General features: G+C 51.5%; 2 protein-coding genes and 1 long non-coding RNA gene across 3 annotated transcripts; 2 read left to right on the top strand and 1 right to left on the bottom strand.

Moving 5' to 3' along the window:
• Nucleotides 1–3,232: 3,232 nt before the first annotated feature.
• On the top strand, nt 3,233–6,476 carry Ppp1r15a (protein phosphatase 1 regulatory subunit 15A). Its single transcript, XM_051148530.1, has 3 exons — nt 3,233–3,464; nt 3,998–5,599; nt 5,992–6,476. Exons 2-3 carry the CDS (start codon nt 4,007–4,009, stop codon nt 6,343–6,345), a joined length of 1,947 nt encoding a protein of 648 aa, XP_051004487.1. The 5' UTR covers nt 3,233–3,464; nt 3,998–4,006; the 3' UTR covers nt 6,346–6,476.
• A 455-nt stretch (nt 6,477–6,931) lies between these two features.
• On the bottom strand, nt 6,932–16,369 carry Tulp2 (TUB like protein 2). The gene is made up of 11 exons (XM_051148528.1): nt 16,285–16,369; nt 14,798–14,936; nt 13,844–13,981; nt 13,529–13,696; nt 12,084–12,244; nt 11,189–11,494; nt 10,301–10,413; nt 9,421–9,535; nt 9,246–9,344; nt 7,545–7,716; nt 6,932–7,301 (listed from the first exon to the last, which is right to left on the bottom strand). Exons 2-11 carry the CDS (start codon nt 14,886–14,888, stop codon nt 7,168–7,170), a joined length of 1,497 nt encoding a protein of 498 aa, XP_051004485.1. The 5' UTR covers nt 14,889–14,936; nt 16,285–16,369; the 3' UTR covers nt 6,932–7,167.
• LOC127191432 (uncharacterized) lies at nt 7,508–18,742 on the top strand. The gene is made up of 3 exons (XR_007830895.1): nt 7,508–7,610; nt 13,572–13,731; nt 18,688–18,742. It is a non-coding gene; the product is annotated as an uncharacterized LOC127191432 (long non-coding RNA).
• Nucleotides 18,743–19,002: the final 260 nt, after the last annotated feature.

Below are 19,002 nucleotides of genomic sequence, written 5' to 3'. Positions count from 1 at the left end.
CTCCCCCAACTCCTGACTCCCCTAAGCTGTAGCTGGCACTCCTGTATGTTTGGGGCAGAGGCTGGAACCCCAGGGCACAGTGGGTTTGTTGTTACTAGGGTTTGAGCCCCTGGCACCTTCAAGAGAAGGGTCCTGCGTCTTTCAAGGAATGGAATCTCCAAGTCCTGAAACCTTGCAAAGTTGGGACTTAGCCTGGCTGCTGGTGCCTGGGGAGGTATGCGTCACGACTCAGGAGCGCCCACCCTTGGTCCACAAGTGTGGCCTTGACCAAATGACTCATTAATGGGCCTGGAAGGAGAGAAGATAGCCCCAGAGTGCTGGCTTCTGGCAGGGACAGAGTTAAGTGGCCATTTTGAAATGGCTCCTTCACATCTGACTGATAAACCGTTAGGAGGCAGGTATGGTGCCTCCAGACACACGGAGGAATAAAGGCAGGGTTCAGAGTGCAGTTCCAGGAGAGCACTGCTCAGTATGTTTGAGGCCCTGGGAGTCAACACACCACACACCTATACACATACACACACACACACACACACACACACACACACACACACCCCACATGTGCACACACCAGAAAGAGAGGGGGGAGGAGGCTGGAACTGGGTCTCTGGAGCAGAACCACACCCCACCAGTGTACAGCCCAATTAGAATTTCAAATTACATAAGCAGAAACTTTGTATAAATTTTTAAAATGCAGGTGCCTGCCTGTGAAGGCACAGGAGTCTGTCTACCAGTGCCCTCCGTTCTCTATTTATTTTTTGGTTTTTCGAGACAGGGTTTCTTTGGGTAGCCTTTTCATTCTGTAGACCAGCCTGCCTCTGTCTCCCAGAGTGCTGGGATTACAGGCATGCTCTACATAGCCTCTATTTATTTGAGGTCACATTGTAGCCTCTAGACTGGGAAGGCTGAGGTAGGACTGCCGAGACCTCCAGGGCAGCCTGGGCTACAGACGTTGAGTTCAGCCCAGGTTGCTTAGTAAGTTCCAGGCAGACCTGGAATACAATATGGGTCCCTGTCAAAAGACAAAAACAAAACAAAGGAATGGAAATAAATGGTTTTTTGTTTTGTTTTGTTTTGGTTTTGGGTAAGAAGTGAAAGAAGAGAGCTCCATGAAGGCAGGCGGTGGGCTGCGGTCACTGCTCTTCTGTATACAGTTGGAGGATTGCCCAAAGATTAAGGTTGGCCTGAGCTTACCCGGTGAGCTCCAGAACAGCCAGGGTCCAAAAACAAAGCAAAAGAAAAACCAGACAGACACACACACCGCAAACAACCAAGGGACTAGAAAGATGTCTCAGGGCTTACACACTTGCTGCTCTTGCAGAGGACCCAAACTTAGTTCCCAGAACCCACATGGAGGCTCACAGTCATCTCTAACTCCAGTTCCAGGAGATCTGATGGCATCTTCTGGCCTCCAAAGCACTGTATACAGACTTGATGTATGTTGGGGGATGATCTGAAACAATAGATGTACATATTTATACAGGCAGGGAAAACACATACATAAAATAAATATGAAAAAAAGTTTAAAAATTTTTTATTTATTTTTTTTAAAAACAATTTATTTATTCTATGTGCATTGGTGTTTGGCCTGCATGTATGTCTGTGAGAGGGTGTCAGATCTTCTGGAACCTCTAGTTCCAGTTGTGAGCTGCCATGTGGGTACCGGGAATTGAACTCAGGACCTCTGGAAGAACAGCCAGGGTTCTTAACCACTGAGCTATCTCTCCAGCACCCTGTTTTGTTTGTTTTTGTTTTGTTTTGTTTTTTGACACAGGGTTTCTCTGTGTAGACTTGGCTGTCCTAGACTCACTCTGTAGACCAGGCTGGCTTCGAACTCACAGGGATCCACCTGCCTCTGCCTCCCGAGTGCTGGGATTAAAGGCGTGTGCCACCACCCCTGGCTCTGTTTTGTTTATTTTTAAATTTTTAATCATTTATTATTATGTATACAGTACTCTGCCTGCACATACCCCTGCAGGCCAGAAGAGGGCATCAGATCATATTGTAGATGGCTGTGAGCCACCACGCGTTTTCTGGGAATTGAACTCAGGACCTCTGCAAGAGCAGTCAGTATCCTTAACCTCTGAGCCATCTCTCCAGGCCCCTCCCCCAACCTGCCCCCTCCCTTTCTCTTTTTTCTTTTCTTCCCCCCCCCCCCCTTTTTTTCTTTTTCCTCGAGATAGCGTTTCTCTGCGTTGCCTTGGCTGCCCTGTAACTCATATTGTAGACCAAGCTGGCCTCTAACTCAGAGATCCGCCTACCTCTGCCTCCCGAGTGCTGGGGATTTTTAATTAAAGGCGTGAGCCACCACAGCTGGCATGTTTTTGTTTGTTTGTTTTTCCAGACAGGGTTTCTCTTGTAGTCCTTGCTGTCCTGGATTCACTTTGTAGACCAGGCTGGCCTGGAACTCACAGAGATCTGCCTGCCTCTGCCTCCTGAGTGCTGGGATTAAAGGGGTGTGCCGCCATGCCCGGCCACAACTGGCATTTTTAAGTTTTTTTTTTCTTTAAATAGTAAATACAGCTGGGCGTAATGGCATGCCTTTAATCCTATCATCTCGAGGCAGTGGCAAGAGGATCTCGTTAGTTCAAGGCCAGCCCGGTTTAGAGAGTTCCAGGACAGCTAGGGATAATCAGAGAGATCCAGTTTCGAATAACAAAACAAAACAAATCACCCTTGCCTGGAAGCAAAAGCCGGGCGTGGTGGTTCACGCCCTTAATCCCAGCATTCTGGAGACAGCAGCAGGATATTTGAGTTGGAGGCCAGTCCCTGTCTCTTAAAAAAAGAAAAAAGAGCCGGGTGGTGGTGGTGCACGCCTTTAATCCCGGCACTCGGGAGGCACAGGCAGGCCGATCTCAGTGAGTTCGAGGCCAGCCTGGTCTACAAAGCGAGTCCAGGCCAGCCAAGGCTACACAGAGAAACCCTGTCTCGAAAAAAAAGAAAAAGAAAAAGAAAGAAAGAAAGAAAGAAAGAAAGAAAGAAAGAAAGAAAGAAAGAAAGAAAAGAAAGAAAGAAAAGAAACTAATTGGGGTGTGCCTGGCTGAGGAAATTCCTTGGCGATCAACTGCTCGCTCGGTTCGAGGCAAGGACACGCCTGGAAAGCTGCGTGACGTCACAGAGGCCGGACTCTCCGCGAGAAGTTCGGTGTTGTTTTCCACTTCCCACATTTCCCAGGGACTTCCGAGACCCCGCCTTCCCGTGACGTCACTACGCGTCAGGGTATAAAAGTGGCGCGGATGTTGTTGACTCAGATTGCAGCCAGCTCTCAACCTGTGGAAGATTACATACGAGACCCCGCGCGATCCCGCACCCCTTTGTCGGGACAGCCTGTGAGACTTCGCGTCCCCGAGCCCCACGCCTGAGGGCGACATGAACGCGCTGGCTTTGCGACCAGTCCGGACCCGCGACCGCTTCTGGCAGCCCGAACCCGCGCTCCTTCCTCCGGGGTGACGTGCAGCCCGCCGGTGCGTCGGGCATGGGGCCTGGGGAGGGGCCCGGGGTCCGAGGTGGCGGGAGGTGGGGGGGACCTGGGGAGGAAAGGCGACTAAAGGGGAAGGGGGCCTGCATGCCGGAACTGCCGTGCCTATGTGAGCCGAAAAAAGGGCTGGACTCTAAGCAGGAGGGGTGCCCCGGGGCCGAGAGGGAGTCAGGAGACGGTTTTGGGGACGTGAGCGCAGACGCCGAGGGGTGAGGGGAGAAGGGTCCTTAGAAGGCACATTCTTGGAGGGCTGAGGAGGGCTGGGCAGGGATCAGGGATCGATGACTGGGTTGAAGAAAGAGTTTAGCTGGGCTGGGCTCTGCGTCCTCAGGACTAATGTAGAACTCTCGGGGTATTGAGAGAGGAGAACCAGGCGGTGGATCCGGCTGTGTGTGAGCTGTGTTCTTAGGAATCCGAGGCAGGGACTCACGTGCTGCCCCGTGACGAGTATGTTACCATGACTCAGGGCTGTGGCCTGTTTCCAGAATGGCTTCTAAACAATTTATCTCCCTTTTCCAGCCCAGACATATGGCTCCAAGCCCAAGACCCCAACATACCACCCTGCACTGGAGGGATGCCCACGCCTTCTACCTCCTGTCTCCGCTGATGGGCTTCCTCAGCCGGGCCTGGAGCCGCCTGAAGGGCCCAGAAGTCCCAGAGCCCTGGCTGGCAGAAACACTAACAGGTGCAGGTCAGAGAGAGGCTACGCTGACACCTCCCCTTGTCCCTGAGAATCACCTCCCGCACGGGAAGGCTGAAGAAAGTGGAGTCCCTGGGCAGAGTGAAGCAGCCCAGGGGCCCTGTCACGATGTGGAAGCCAGCAGTTCCCTTCCTAAAACTTGGGGACTTTCAGATGACAAATTCGATGAAAAGCAGCACGCCCGCCCAGCTGGCCTGCCTGAACTCCTGTCCCCGGGCCTGCAAGAGGCTGATAAGAGCCTTGGGGAGGTGGTGGCTAAAAAGGGTGTGGCTGGGCTGCCTTATCCCACACCACACTGGGAGGGTTGCCCAGCCGAGGATGGACAACCTGTGAAGGCAGCTTTCCAAGGCTCTGCTGCTTACCTGCCTCCAGGAAACAAACCCAGCACTTCTGTCTGTCACCCAGGGGAGGCCGGACAGCAAGCCACGGAGGAAAAAAGAACAGAAACTAAAGCTGGCCTCCTCAACTCTCCTTCTGGATCCCACTCCAGAGCCTGGGGCCACCTCTGCCCTCAAGAGGGGCCCAAGCAGGAGAGACAAGCCAACGCGGAGCCACACAGGACAGGGCAGGGTCAGCCTTGTCAGAATGCAGAAACCGACGAAGAGAGAAAAGCTGAGGCTTCGTCCTTGTCTGTCTGTGCTGGGAGTGCCTTCCTGAAGGCTTGGGTGTATCGCCCGGGAGAGGACACGGAGGAGGAAGACGATGGTGATTGGGGGTCCACAGAGGAAGAGGAAGATAAGGCCTTGTCCGCCCCTACCTCTCCTGCACATGCCGTCCTGAAGGCTTGGGTGTATCGCCCAGGAGAGGACACAGAGGATGATGATGATTGGGGGTCTGAGAAGGAAGATGTAGCTCACACCTGTGCCGCCCCGCCTACAAGTGCTCTCCTGAAGGCCTGGGTCTACTGCCCAGGGGAGGACACGGAGGATGATGATGATGATTGGGGGTCTGAGGAGGAAGATATAGCTCACACCTGTGCCGCCCCACCTACAAGTGCCCTCCTGAAGTCCTGGGTCTCCTGCCCAGGGGAGGACACGGAGGAGGAAGACAGTGACTCGCCATCAGCTGAGGAAGTCGTAGCCCAGGCCTGCGACACCCCCCATACAAGTGCCCTCCTGAAGGCCTGGGTCTACTGCCCAGGGGAGGACACGGAGGAGGAAGATGACTGTGACAGTGTGGCCCCAGATAATTCAGAAATAGCTGACTCAGGCAGAAGTTCCAGCTTTCAGGCCCAGGAGGAGGCAGAAAGCTGTGAGGAAGCAGAGCGCTCTCCCCTCCGCGTGGCCTTCTATTTACCTGGAGAGACACCAGCACCACCTTGGGCTGCTCCTAAGCTGCCCCTTCGACTGCAAAGGAGGCTCAGATTGTTTAAAGCCCCCGCCCAGGATCAGGGTCCCGAGACTCCACCAAAGGCCAGAAAGGTGAGTTACAGATTTAGAGTCCTAACTGCAAATGGGATTACAATAAGATGCCACACTGACCTTTTTTTTTTTCTTTTTACTATATAATTTAAACAAAGGGCCTAGGTTTTGAGTCAGGAGGAAGAGGGGCCTGGGACCTGAAAATCCCTAGGGAAGTGCTGGAGGTGGGGACTCCAGGGAGCCCTGGGTTGCAGCCTCTTGCATAGGAACTCTGTTGGGAAGTCTGTGTTCACCCTGTTGCAATCTCATGTAAGCGGCAGGAAGAGCAGTGGCAGTTGTGGCTCATGGTAGCCATGACATCTGTGTCCTGAGTCAGAGGACAGTCACCCGCTTGCTATCCTGAGTATTCAACTACTATGTTTATTTTTCTGCATCTGCCCATCTGTCCCCAGGTGCAGTTTTCTGAGAAAGTCACAGTCCATGTCCTTGCTGTGTGGGCAGGACCAGCCCAGGCTGCTCGTCGAGGTCCCTGGGAGCAGTTCGCACGAGACCGGAGCCGGTTTGCCCGCCGCATTGCTCAGGCAGAGGAGACACTGGGTCCTTATCTTACCCCTCCCTTTCGGGCCAGAGCGTGGGCACGCCTTAGGAACCCCCCACTTCCTCTGGCCTACCTCCCAGCTCTTCCAAAGCCTGGGCCTTGCTGCTCCTCTGAGGCCACGCCCTTGGGCCAAGCTGTGACCATGCCCTCTCCCCTTCCCACTGAAGCCCCTTCTCCCAGCCTGGACTTTGGGGGGAGGCGTGGCTAAACCCAAGTATTTCCTGTTATTTATTTTTTTTAATACGAAATAAAGCCTTTTGATTTGTAGTGACCAAGTCTATGTGTATTGACAGCATCAAGGGGGGCTAAAAATGATTTCTCTGTCCAAACTGCCGTTTAAGACCAGCCTGAAACACAGAATGATACTTCTACACTGAGTCCTGGGAAGCCGAGGCTGGACTGGCTTGAGTTCCAAGGCAAGCATAACATAAAAGTGATGCTGAAGCCGGGCGTGGTGGCGCACGCCTTTAATCCCAGCCCTTGGGAGACAGAGGCAGGCGGATCGCTGTGAGTTTTGAGGCCAGCCTGGTCTACAAAGCCAAACAAAAAGAGTGAGGCTGTCTCAAATTAGAAGGGACCCGCTGGAGAGATGGCATGGTGGTTAAGAGCATTGTCTGCTCTTCTAGAGATCCTGAGTTCAACTCACAGCAACCACATGCGGATATGCAGGTGGACATGCAGATAGGGCATCCGTACCCTAAATAAATCTTCATATAAGGGACAAGGGAGCATGGTAGATACAAGCAAGGGACGGCGACACGTATGGACCATTATTTTGTACGCTAACTAAAGAAAAAATTAAAAGATTTATTATTAAAAGGCAAGGCCAGGCACGAGCGCGTGCATGCTTGCTTGTCATCCCAGTACCTTGGAGGAGGAAGCAGGAGAATCGGATGTTCGAGGCCAGCCTAAGCTATATAGTTGTTGGAGCCCAGACTGAGTATCAGAAAACTAAAAAAGAAAGGAGACATGGGGTGAACCTTTCTCCAAAGCACAGGACAGAGTCGGTGAGGGATGGTATTTTATTCAGCTACTCACACGCCAGTTTCCCATCAAAACTGGATAAGCAGATGGCAAAGGCTTGGAGCGGGCAAAGAGGATACCGGAAATCCATAGTGAATATGTTTGGGGCCACACGGCCGAACTGGAGCACCAGGTGGTCCGCTGTGGAGCAAACCAGGAACTAGGACTTAGTCAAACTCTGTCCTTTTTATGCTGCCGCAAGGCTGCCCCTTACCAAGCTAGGAAACTGAAGGAGCCCAATAAACTACATCTCCCAAGAGGCCTTGCGACAGCGAGGTGCCCACCCTGCATAGTTCTAGTGCCCGCGTCCATCGTCCCCGTCCCCTCCCCCCACCCCCACCTTCCCAAAAAAACACCGAGGTCTTCGGGTTGCTAGGAGCTCACGTTCATCCGGGTGCACAATCTGGAAGTTCTTGACCGAAGCCCGAGTGACACGACCGTGAAAATTGAGTACGTATGCGCCGCTCTCGTCGCTCCATGATGGGGCCTTGTTCTGCAGGAGGAGCAGCCCATGTCTGGCGCCCTTTTGTAAGCGACTCAATATGGAATCCTGATCCTTGAAGATACATTGGCGCATCATTCGTTACCCCGGCCCCCGCAGCCTGATTTATAGTCCAGATGCAGATATTGCTTGTTTCTTTGTGTGAGACTCAAATGTCTTTAGATTGCCCGGTTTACCTTGTTTGCTTTGTTTTAAAGATTTATTTATTATGTATACTGTTTTACCTGCAGGCCAGGAGAGGGCATCAGATCACGCTATAGATGGTTGTGAGCCATCACGTGGTTGCTGGGAATTGAACTCAGGACCTCTGGCAGAGCAGGCAGTGCTCTTAACCTCTGAGCCACCTCTTTTGCCCTGTTTGTTTTGCTTGTTTTGTTTGTTTGGGTTTTTGTTTTGTTTTGTTTTTGGAGACAGGGTTTCTCTGTAAATCAGGCTGGCCTTGAACTCACAGAGATCCTGCCTGTCTCTACTTCCCAAGTGCTGATATTTTTTTTTTAATTAATTAATTAATTAATTAATTTTTTGGAGACAGGGTTTTTCTGTGTAACCTTGCTGTTCTTGTCTTGTTTTGTAGACCAGGCTGGCCCCAAACTCACAGCAATACTACTGCCTCTGCCTCCCCAGTGCAGCAACATGCCCACCTTGTTTTTTTAATCTTTTTTTAATTAAAAATGTTTTTTTACATAGATATTTATATTATTAACACATATATACAATAAACTACCAATAGCAAGAAGAACCATGATACAATCAGCAATTATATAAATGTTACGTTCTTCGTGTTTTGGCTATTTGTATTTGACAGCCTTGAAGAAGACATCTTTCCTATTTTGGTGGGTCTAAAATTCTTAATGTAAATCAATATCTATCATATCTTGCCTTTTTTTTTTTTTTTAAGAGTTAATTTTGGGCCAGATGTGGTGGCGCACGCCTTTAATCCCAGCACTTGGGAGGCAGAGGCAGGCAGATCACTGTGAGTTTGAGGCCAGTCCCGGCTGTCCTGGACTACACAGAGAAACCCTGTCTCTAAAAAACAAACACAAAACAAAAACAAAAAACCCCAAAGAGTTATTATTAGTATACAATGCTCTGCCTGCACATACACCTGCAGGCCAGAAGAGGGCACCAGATCTCATTATAGATGATTGTGAGCCACCATGTGGTTGCTGGAAATTGAACTCAGGACCTCTGGAAGAGCAGTCAGTGCTCTTAACCTCTGACCCATCTTCTCCAGTCTCCCCCTCCCTCAAGCCCCCCCCCCATTTTTTTTTAAAGACAAGGTCTCACTATGTAGCCCTGGCTGGCCTGGAACTCGATATTTAGATGGGGCTAGCCTCCAGCTCACGAGGTTGGCCTTTACTCTCCCTCGGGCAGAGTAACTCATGCTCTGCTAATGGCTGAGCCGTCTCTCCAATCCTCATCCCAGAATTTTTGAGTTTCTTATTCTTTACTTCCTAAGATGGGACTCTGGCAAAGTCACTCAACTTTCACATGCGACCTCTGCCGCACCCCGAGATCTGCGTCGGGGCTCCCTAACCCAGTCTCCTCTCTTAGCGCTGAGATCCCCAACCTTAAAGACTCACACTTTGTGGCTGGACTCTCATCCTCTGCTTCTGGTCGTCCATCCCTGGAAGGATCACGGTCATTTTCCGAGGCCCCCGGAAGCCCAAGACGTTGGTCTCCTGGGAGGAACACTTGGATTACCCTCCAGCTGGCCTATCAGCACCCCATTCAGCTCCGCCCGGCCAGGATGCTTACATAGCATACAACTCCCAGCTCCTCTCTGATCCGGGAACTGTCTGGAATCCAGTAGCTGCGGTCAGGGTTCACCCCATTATCAAAGATGGTGAACTTCGTGCCCAAGACGTTGGATCTGCCCCAGGGCGGCAGTGGACAGAGTAATAACAACTATCATAGTGATCATCACTAAGTGTTTTCTCACACCCATCCTCTTTAAGGAAAAAAATCACATTTCTTTGGTGTTACTCTAGCTTCCTGCATTGACTCATTAGGAACCCACTTCCAGTTAGGAGCTCACATACTCTAGACCTCTCTCTCCCCACAGGAACTGAGGTGGCCCAGCCCTCAAAAGAGCTATCCATCTTTGTCTCAAAACAAACAAACAAACAAACAAAAACGATGAGACTGTCTCAAAAAAAAAAAAAGTCTTCCTGTGTTAGCCTTGGCTGTCCTGGACTCGCTTTGTAGACCAGGCTGGCCTTGAACTCACAGTGATCCGCCTGCCTCTGCCTCTCAAGTGCTGGAATATAAAGGCATGCGCCACCACGCCCGGCAAGAGCTGGCCTGTGTTCATGGCATCCAAAGCTTTCATCTTTTTCCTCCACAACTATGGGAATATACCATCAGGTTTAAGTGTAGGCGCTGTGTTGTGCCCGAGGCCTGTTGGGAGATTTATTTGCCTGTTTCCTGGCTTCCTGCCACCTGTTGCCTCACCACATACTAGCAGCACGGTGGTGCACACCTTTAATCCTAGCACTCAGGGAGTCAGAGGCAGGTGGATCTCTGTGAGTTCGAGGCCAGCCTGGTCTACAGAGTGAGTTCCGGGACAGCCAAGGCTACACAGAGAAACCCTGTCTCTCAAAAAACCAAAAACGAAAGAAACAAAAGCTTTACCCACCTAACTTTGCCTACAAAGTTGCTCCCATTGCGAGACATGTCTTTGGGGTCCAGGGAGATGAGATAATTCGAGGTTTTGCTTCTTTTCCTTTTCCGCCCAGCGAGAAGGAAATGCTGCAGATCAGAGGAACAGACTTCGGGATTGATTTCTGATACCCGCCTAGAACCAGGGACCTGAACACAGCTCTGAAATTCGGGGAAAGGCTCTGGAGGAGATGGAGGCCACACTGGGAGGAGGCTGGTCAGAGGGGCGTGGCTTGGCTATAGAAGGGAACCGCTTTGAGGGGCGTGGTTTAAGCCAGGATTTTGGCTGGGTGGGAGGGAGGTGAGGGGGAGGGAGAGCAAAGGGACCCATATATGTCAAGGGGACCGGAGGTGTGGCAGATGTGGGTGAGGTGGGAAGGACCTAAGCCACTATGCTCTAGAGAGTTTGAAGTACTTAAGTGGGCAAGGCTTGGAGCTGACAAGTCCTAACTATGTGACACAGGCCTGAGTTTGGAAAAATCTTTTTATTGAAAGGGTCTCATGTTGTTACCATGGCTGGCCTGGAACTCGGTGTTTAGACAGGGCCGGCTCCTAACTCGGAGGGCCACCTTCCTCTGGCTCTTTTTTTTTTGTTTTTTGTTTTGTTTTTGAAACAGGGTCTTATGTTAACTCGGGATACTGGCCTTGGACGCCTTTACAGCCAAGGCTGACCTCCCTCCCCTGATTCTCCCTGCCTATGTTTCCTGAGTATTAGGATTTTAGTTGTGTGCCGCAACATCAGGCTCCAGAAAAATTTGACCTTATCTGAAAAGGGGGGCGTGTTCCTGGAAGTTGGGGCTTGTGTCTGTCCTTATCTATTCCCTCCAGTGTGAGGCCTACCCACCCCCAAGGGGCTGGACCGTACTGCCACACCATCCTCCGCCTCCAGGTAGAGATAGTAGGACGGGAACATGCCCTTGTCCACTCCGTGTTTGTTTCGGACAATGCGGCACTGCACCATGTGTTCCTGGGCCGCGGGGAGCAGCACGTAGGCCTCCATATCCTCCCCGAGGCGAGGGCCTGGAGTGCGCAGCGTCGGCGGCGGAGTGTAGGTAGCGTTCCAAGTATTGTGGTTGCTGGTGTCACCGTTGCCTTGCAAGACCTTGGATGCCACTGGGGTGTTGTTTACCCCTGTAGACTCTGTGGCCTCTCTCTTCTCCGGGTCTTCATCCTAGGTCAAGTGCAAATCAAAAGTTGATGGGCAGGCCGGCTCGGCCTTGCAGAATGATTGGCTATTCCTGCTCACGGGTAACCTTTGAAGACCCACGGCTTCTTGTCAGTCAAGCCTGTCAGCTAACACACCCAACCCAGCTGGGCACATGTGTTGAGCGGTCAAGCTTGCAACTTCATCGACTCTACAGGCTCATTGGACAACCTGTGTGAGATCGTTGACTCTAGGACATATGAATGCAGAGTCCCTGGTAAAACATGAGGAGGTTGGGGCATTGTGGGCAGTGGTATCACTACCCAGAATCCCCCCACGAGGGGCTCAAGTATGGCTGGCGAGCATGAAGCCACACGGACTACCAAATGACCCTTCCAAATAATGCTTTGTAGTCTCTGTAAGTCTCAGTCTGTCCATGGGGTATATTTTTAGGAGAGAGAGCCTCCTTCTGTAGCCCAGGTTAGCCTTGAACTCAGTGGCTCTGTCTGCCTCCTGACTGTTAGATACACAAACATATCCCACAGCGCCCCAGGCTTTCACCTTGCTTGTTGCTAGGTCACTCAAACTGGGCTACAGAGTCTTAGGACCATCCTACCCCAATGCCAGAGGCTGGTCTTCCGGTCTCTATGTTATTTTTCGCTGTGCCTCCTTCCATGTTGCAGGACGCCACGTCTCCATGAGGTTTGTCAGAGTTCACTATTGGGGCTGGGTCCGGACTGGGCGGCTTGGGTTCAACATCTTCTTCTTCGCTGATCCCTAAGAGGTAGAAGCAGCTGCAGGTCAGGACCCCTGGGTCCCCGTTAGGAGGGTCATCACTGTCAGGTAGCTAAGACAAGAACGCGTCTTCCCAGCCGCCTGACCTGGCTCTTCCACTGACCACATTCTCTGTACTTCCTGTGCACAGGGGAGCCACAAGGACTAAAACCTACTTCCTGATCTCCCTGAGGACCCATAGGGAGAGGCCAGAGTCGTCTGTCTCCCTGTGTAGCCCTGGCTAGCCTGAAACTAGACTTGTAGGCTGGGCTGGCTTTGAACTCAGATCCACCTGCCTTTGCCTCCCCAGTGCTGGAATTAAAGGTGTGTGTCACAATTCCTGCCACCCCCTCTCCCCCCCAGAAAAGCTTTAAAAAAGCAAATGAGGGGCTGGAGAGATGGCTCGGAGGTTAAGAACACTGTCTGCTCTTCCAGGGGGTTGTGAGTTCAATTCTCATCAACCACATGGTGGCTCACAACCATCTATAATGTGATCTGATGCCCTCTTCTGGCATGAAGGTGTACATGCAGGCAGAGCACTGTATATGTAATAATAAATAAATTTTTTTTAAAGCAAATGAATTGAAGGGCTGGAGAAAGAGATGAACAGTCAAGGGTGCATATTGCTCTCTTAGAGAATCTGAGTTTCATTCCCAGCACTCAACGTTGATGGCTCTCAATGCCTGTAACTCCAGCTCTGGTGGGTCTGACTCCCTCTTCTGGCCTCTGTGAGAACTGCACACACACACACACACACACACACACACACACACACACACACACACAAAGCTAAAAAGGAATGAAAAGAAACAGTCTGGGTGTGATGAAACACCCCTTTAATCCCAGCACTCAAGGAGGCAGAGACCAGAGGATCTCTGGAGTTCAAGTTGAGCCAAGGCTATATAGAGAAAAAAAACCTCATCCCACCTAAAATTAATTAAAATAAATAATTTTTTCCTTTCTTTTCTTTTTTGTTTTTTTGAGACAGGGTTTCTGTGTGTCGCCTTGGCTGTCCTGGAGTCATTTTGTAGACCAGGCTGGCCTTGAATTCACAGCGATCCACCAGCCTCTGCCTCCTGAGTGCTGGGATTAAAGGCCTGCGCCACCATGCCTGGCTAAAGTAAATGCATTTGGTATGATGGTTTTATATTTGAATACACTAACTCGACAGATGAATTGTGAGACCAACGGGTTATGATATTTCATGTACAGTTGTTAGCCAGATCAAGGAATGCAGCTTGTCCTGTGAACCAGGAGCCAGATTTCATTCCCCGTCCCTGAAATTACCAGGCCCTGGGGAGGCTAACCAGCCCCTGCGTCGGTTTGCCAGATGCGCCTTGGGAGGTCGGGAGATGACAGGAATGTCCTCCATGGTCACTTCCTCCACGTCCGAATCTGAGCTGTCTGGGAGCCAGCATAGATGACGCACTGCAGGGCCGTTGCCCCGAGTGGATGCTGGAGAAAGAAGTTTCCAAATTTGATATCCTTTGGTGCGAGAAGAGGTGGCTCAGTACCTGGCGGCAACATGGGGTGGGTGGGTGGGGGGCTGGAATCCTGAACTGCTAAGGGCACATGTTCCAAATATCAATGGCCTAAGGTTACCAGCTCCTCTGGGTGACAGTAGTGGGGCCCGTTCGCCACTGCCATCTCCGACGTAGCTCATGGTGACCAGGGGACTGTGCGCCCCAGAGGGCAGATGCGCCTGTGGTACGTTCTCCTGAAGGAAAGGGCTCCCAGCGCCTGGCAGAAAGTGCAGAGAGGCCCATTTTAAAAGGATCTACAGAGTAAGGCAGAAAGACCGCTTCAAATCCTGCACTACGTAGCAAGTTCCAGGATGGGCATCCCTACCCCCCGCCCCAACTCCAACTGAAAACAACGTAGTAGGGTACTCAGCACTGACTGGGTGTCACCCTAGGTTTGATTCTTATTACCACAGAAAGAAAACACTGTGAGTCCCTGCTTTACTAGCAGGATTTTTCTGGATAGTCCGAGATCCCTCAGACTTTACTAGGTTCTCACAAACCCAGGCACCGGATTCTCTGGTGTTTGGCCCTCCAGTTGCTCTGGGTACTGTCACAGGGCTGGATAATCTTAAGGGCCTAGCTTTATAGACATGTCTTCTAAGAAACCCAATCAATCCTCTTGCCCAGGGACCCAGGAAGCCTTGTTCCCTGGTAAAGCCTCACATTCAAGTAAGCCACGCCCCTATCCTCTGCCATACGCCCCTCCCCCGCCCCCATGATGCACTTAGGCTCCGCCCTGACATTATAAGCCAGCCTAGCGGCCCCTCCCCCTACCTACTCCTGGCCCTAAGCTCCACCCCTATGAATCCATTAGGCCACGCCCTGATACGTCATAGACTTGACCCTCAGCCCCATCCGAGGCCTCAAAGAAGATCCCTTATAGGTTCCCGGTCGCCCTTAGCCTATAGGACACTTCTTGACATCTCAGAGGCCAGTCCGTCCAGCAGCCAGCATCATTCCTGTCCTGGGCCTCACTAGGCTCCACCCTCCAGTGTTCGGCTCGGTTCTGTCCCCAGCACCCGTTAACCCAGACCAGGTCCCCAGCCGCAGTCACTCTGGAAGCGCTCGTCCGCACGCCTCGGTCGCCGGTGCCTCAGGGAAGCATCAGGATTGGCCTGAACCATGAGAGGCTCCTGGCGCTTCCTGCGCTGCTTCTTCTCAAATAGCTGTCGCTGCAGAGGCAAGAGGGGCGTGTAGTGGGATCAGAAACCAGATAGAGGCGAAGTTGGTCTAGGAGAGTCCGGGTAACCTTCCTTCATGGGAGTCCTAGGTACCCAGTCGCTTCAGAACTGACCTACCTCCCTCAAAGAACTCTAGAACTGTTTTTCTTTTAAAAAAAAAAAAAATTTTTTTTTTAAATGTGCATTGGTGCAAGGGTGTCAGAGCCATTGGAACTGGAATTACAGACAGTTGTGAGCTTCCATGTGGTTGCTGGAAACTGAACCCGGGTCCTTTGGAAGAGCAGACAGTGCTCTCAACCACTGAACCATCTCTCTAGCCCAAACTTTTGTTTCTTACCATTTCCTCGGCCTGGGTTGCCATAATGGCAGAGGTATGAGGATTGGAATTTCTAGGCCTGCCTAGACAACTTAGTGAATGCCTGTTTCAAAATACAAAGGCAGGTAGGTGTACACATCTGTAGTAAGTCCAGTTTTGGGGAAACAGAAGAGGATGGGAGCAAATTCAAGGTCAGCACAGGCTACACAGGGAGGCCATCTAAGAACAAAACAAAAGCCGGGTGGTGCTGGCACTTGGGAGGCAGAGGCAGGTAGTTCTCTGTGAGTTCCAGGCCAGCCTGATCTAGTGAGTCCAGGACAGCCAAGGCTACACAGAGAAACCCTGTCTCAAGAAGAAAAGGGGGGGGGGGAGATACAAGTTTGAGACCAGCCTGAGCCCTGTAGCAAGGCCCTATCTCAAAACAAAACAAAAGCGACTAATTGGGACCTGAGAGATGGCTCAGTGGGTAAAGATGCCTGCCATCTATCAAGCTGGACAAGCTCAGTCCGAGCCCTAGGACCTATGCTGTCAAAGTTGAGAACCCGCTCCCACAAGTTTCTCCACATACATGCTATGGTGTTGGTGTGCCCTGCCCCAAAGACATGTAAAAACAAAAACAAAACAAACAAGAGCATGGGGGCTCACAACTGTAATTCCAGCACCCACAGTTTTAGCCGGGCAGCGGTGGTACATGCCTTTAATCCTAGTACTTGGGAGGCAGAGGCAGGCAGATTGCTATGAGTTCGAGGCCAGCCTGGTCTAGTAAGTGAGTGCAGGACAGACAGGGCTAAAACATTGAAACCCTATTTTAAGAAGGAAAAAAAAAAAAAAGAGAGAGAGAGAGACAAGTTTGAGACCAGCCTGAACCCTGCAGCAAGGTCCTATCTAAAAGCTGAATTTCTATTTTTCTCATTTCCTAATATGAGAACCTAATATGAAGTTCAGAGAAAACGTGGGATTAGGGACTCTGAGCAGCCTTCTGGAAAGATTGGGAAGATGAGAGAGTAGGATTTCTGGCCATACCTGTTGTTCCAGCTTCTGCAGCCTCACACCAGAGAATTCATCCTCCAAGGTCCTGAGAGAAACACAGGCTGGTTGCCACAGCCAACGGAGCAGCTTGTCTGTTCAAGCGCCCCTCCCCTTGACCACTTTGGGGGGGGGGGTGTCTTAGCGCCTGTGACGTCACAGTAGGCACCGCGGGACCTGAGCTTTCTAGGTCAGTTATGATGCTTTTTCTCCCAGGATCTCCCAGGATCCACCCAAGCCGTGGTGACCCCAAGATCTTGCTGTCTCCGGAGACTCAGAGGTCCAGATCCTTTCACAGACCTAAGCATCTTCACCTGTACCCCTTTCAAAATCACGCGAGAGTCCAGGTCCCATCACCACCCCACGCCCGTTCCTTACAAAGTTGACGGTGGTGAACCTGAAGGCAGAGTTTGAGCGGAAAGCTGAGCGCAGTCAAGTTCTCCCTCCCACGCCCCATTAGGTGTTCCCCACTCACTCTTTTTTCCATGGTTCATTTTCCTGAGACGTTCTAGAGGATTAGGAAGGCATAATCAAGATTTAGGTCCCATATCTCAATGGAGACTGCACTCTAATACCTGACCTCGGCCTTTTTGTTTGGAACCCTGGCAACCCAAATCCCAATTCTTTCTTTTTTCTTTTCTTTTTCTTCCGCCCCCACCCCCCAGACAGGGTTTCTCTGTAGCCTCGGCTGTCCTGGACTCACTTTGTAGACCAGGCTGGCCTCAAACTCACAGCGATCCGCCTGCCTCTGCCTCTGGAGTGCTGGGATTAAAGGAGTGTGCCACCACGCTCGGCCCAAATACCAATTCTTGCCTAAATCTTAGTAGCCTGTATCGAGCTTTAAGCACTCCTGGGAGCACAGAAGCCCAGTTCTCTCTACCAAGAACCTAAGGCTTGTCCTGCTTCTAGGTCCTGGGACTCGACTCGAGGCTTAGGGTCACAAATCCCAAACCCTCCCCATTCACCTATCTGGAATCCCATAGGTGCCCACCTGTCCCTAACGCCAGCTTGGAGAGCTCACGGCCTTGCCGCAAAGCTGGAACTTTCTAAGCATATCCCGACTCTTTCTCAGAAAGAGGATTCCCATAGGTACTTGCCTTCGTTTTGGCCCTCTTGGCCCCTCACGGTCCATGTCCAACAGAGTAATGCCCCCAGACCTCTGAGGCAGACAGATCCCTTGTTCTGGGAGTTCTAAATTGGAACCGCAAGTCAACATTCCTTAAAGGGACCGGAGAGTGTCTGCCTAGCAACACAGTCCTACATTACAGAGTATTTATGAAATATATAAGGTCAAGGTTTATGGTAATTTTAGCACTTGGGAAGTGAAGACAAAATTGCTGGGAGTTCAAAGCATTCCTCCCCTACATTGCTCCTCTTTGATGTCAGCTTGGGATACACAAAAGCATTTCTCAAAATAAATAAATAAATAAATAAAATAAAAAGAGGGGCTGGGAGTCACGGTATCTGCTATTAGACTCAGCACTTGGGAGTCAGAGACAGAAGGATATCTTTGACCTCGAGGCCAGACTGGTCTATGTAGAGTTCTATCTAGGGCTACATAGTGAGGCCCTGTCTAAAATACGATAGTATACTATGCAGTCGCCTATCACTAAAGCGCCTACTTGCAGGAATTTATGCGGCGAAAATAAATGAGAAAACTACAACTCCCAGGAGACACAGCGGCAAGATGTCCGCAAAAGTTGCCCCGCCCCCCACGCCCCAGCCATGGGCATGTAGGGCTTTGAGTTTTATTTGAAAACGACATAGGGAATGTTGCTTTGAAGAGCGTTAGTTTCCGAGAAAGCAGGGGGGAGATTTTCTAAAATAAGGGAACCTCATCGGAAAGGGACAGGTCGCTAACTCGATCGGAAGCTCAAAGCCAGCGTGGGCCAATCAGTATTCTGGGGGCGGGCCTTCTGCGGGTGGAGAAGTGGGCGTGACTTAGGAGGGAAATCTCTAGAAACCCGGCGGAGGTCCTGGGCTGGGAAAACGGCCTGGGCGCTCGGGGAGGTGAGGGGCATTGGGAAGAGAGGACAGAGGCCTGACACCCGGGGTACTCGCAGGGTGTCCAGTCTCGGCGGCCCCGTGATTAGGGGAGGGGAGGGGCCTGGGATCTCGGTCCCGGGGAGGAGTCCCTACTTAGAGGAAACCAGGATGAGGGTCTGGGGATTGCGCTTCAGGAAAGGGAGGCTGGAGGCCTGGCATCCAGGATTCCAGGACACGAAACGCTTAGAGTCTTCATTTTTGCAAATGGGGTGGCACTGAGGGTGGCGTGCACACCCGTTTACCCAACCGGATACGGGGCTGGGACATCCTTAGCCAGGGACAGTAGTACACGCCTGCAATTCCAGCGCTTGGGAGGGAGAGGCAGAAAAACTAATTTTCCATCTCTCCTCACAGACCAGCCACGATGCCTACTTCTGTGCCCGGCAGGACCCCTTTCCTTTTCCTTCCACCTCTATTAATGCTGTCTGCTGTGCTGGCATTGCCCGTGGATCGTGCGGCACCTCATCAAGAGGACAACCAAGCCACTGAGAGCCCGGTGAGTATCCCTGCTCTGTGCCCCGGCCTGTGTGTTTGCAGTCCCCAGGGCCCTGGTGAAAACTCCAGGGATCCCCTGTTTAACAGGCGGAGGCTTGTGGTTTACCTGCCTTGCTTTGCAGTAATGAGTTGGTGAAACAGAGGCAGACCTGAGGCACCAGCCTTTGAGATGTG

The sequence above is a fragment of the Acomys russatus genome, chromosome 7, assembly GCF_903995435.1.
Source record: "Acomys russatus chromosome 7, mAcoRus1.1, whole genome shotgun sequence".
In the NCBI taxonomy this organism is placed as follows: Eukaryota; Metazoa; Chordata; class Mammalia; order Rodentia; family Muridae; genus Acomys; species Acomys russatus.
Note: the sequence above shows the minus strand (reverse complement) of the source record. Positions and strands in the feature narration are given on the sequence as shown.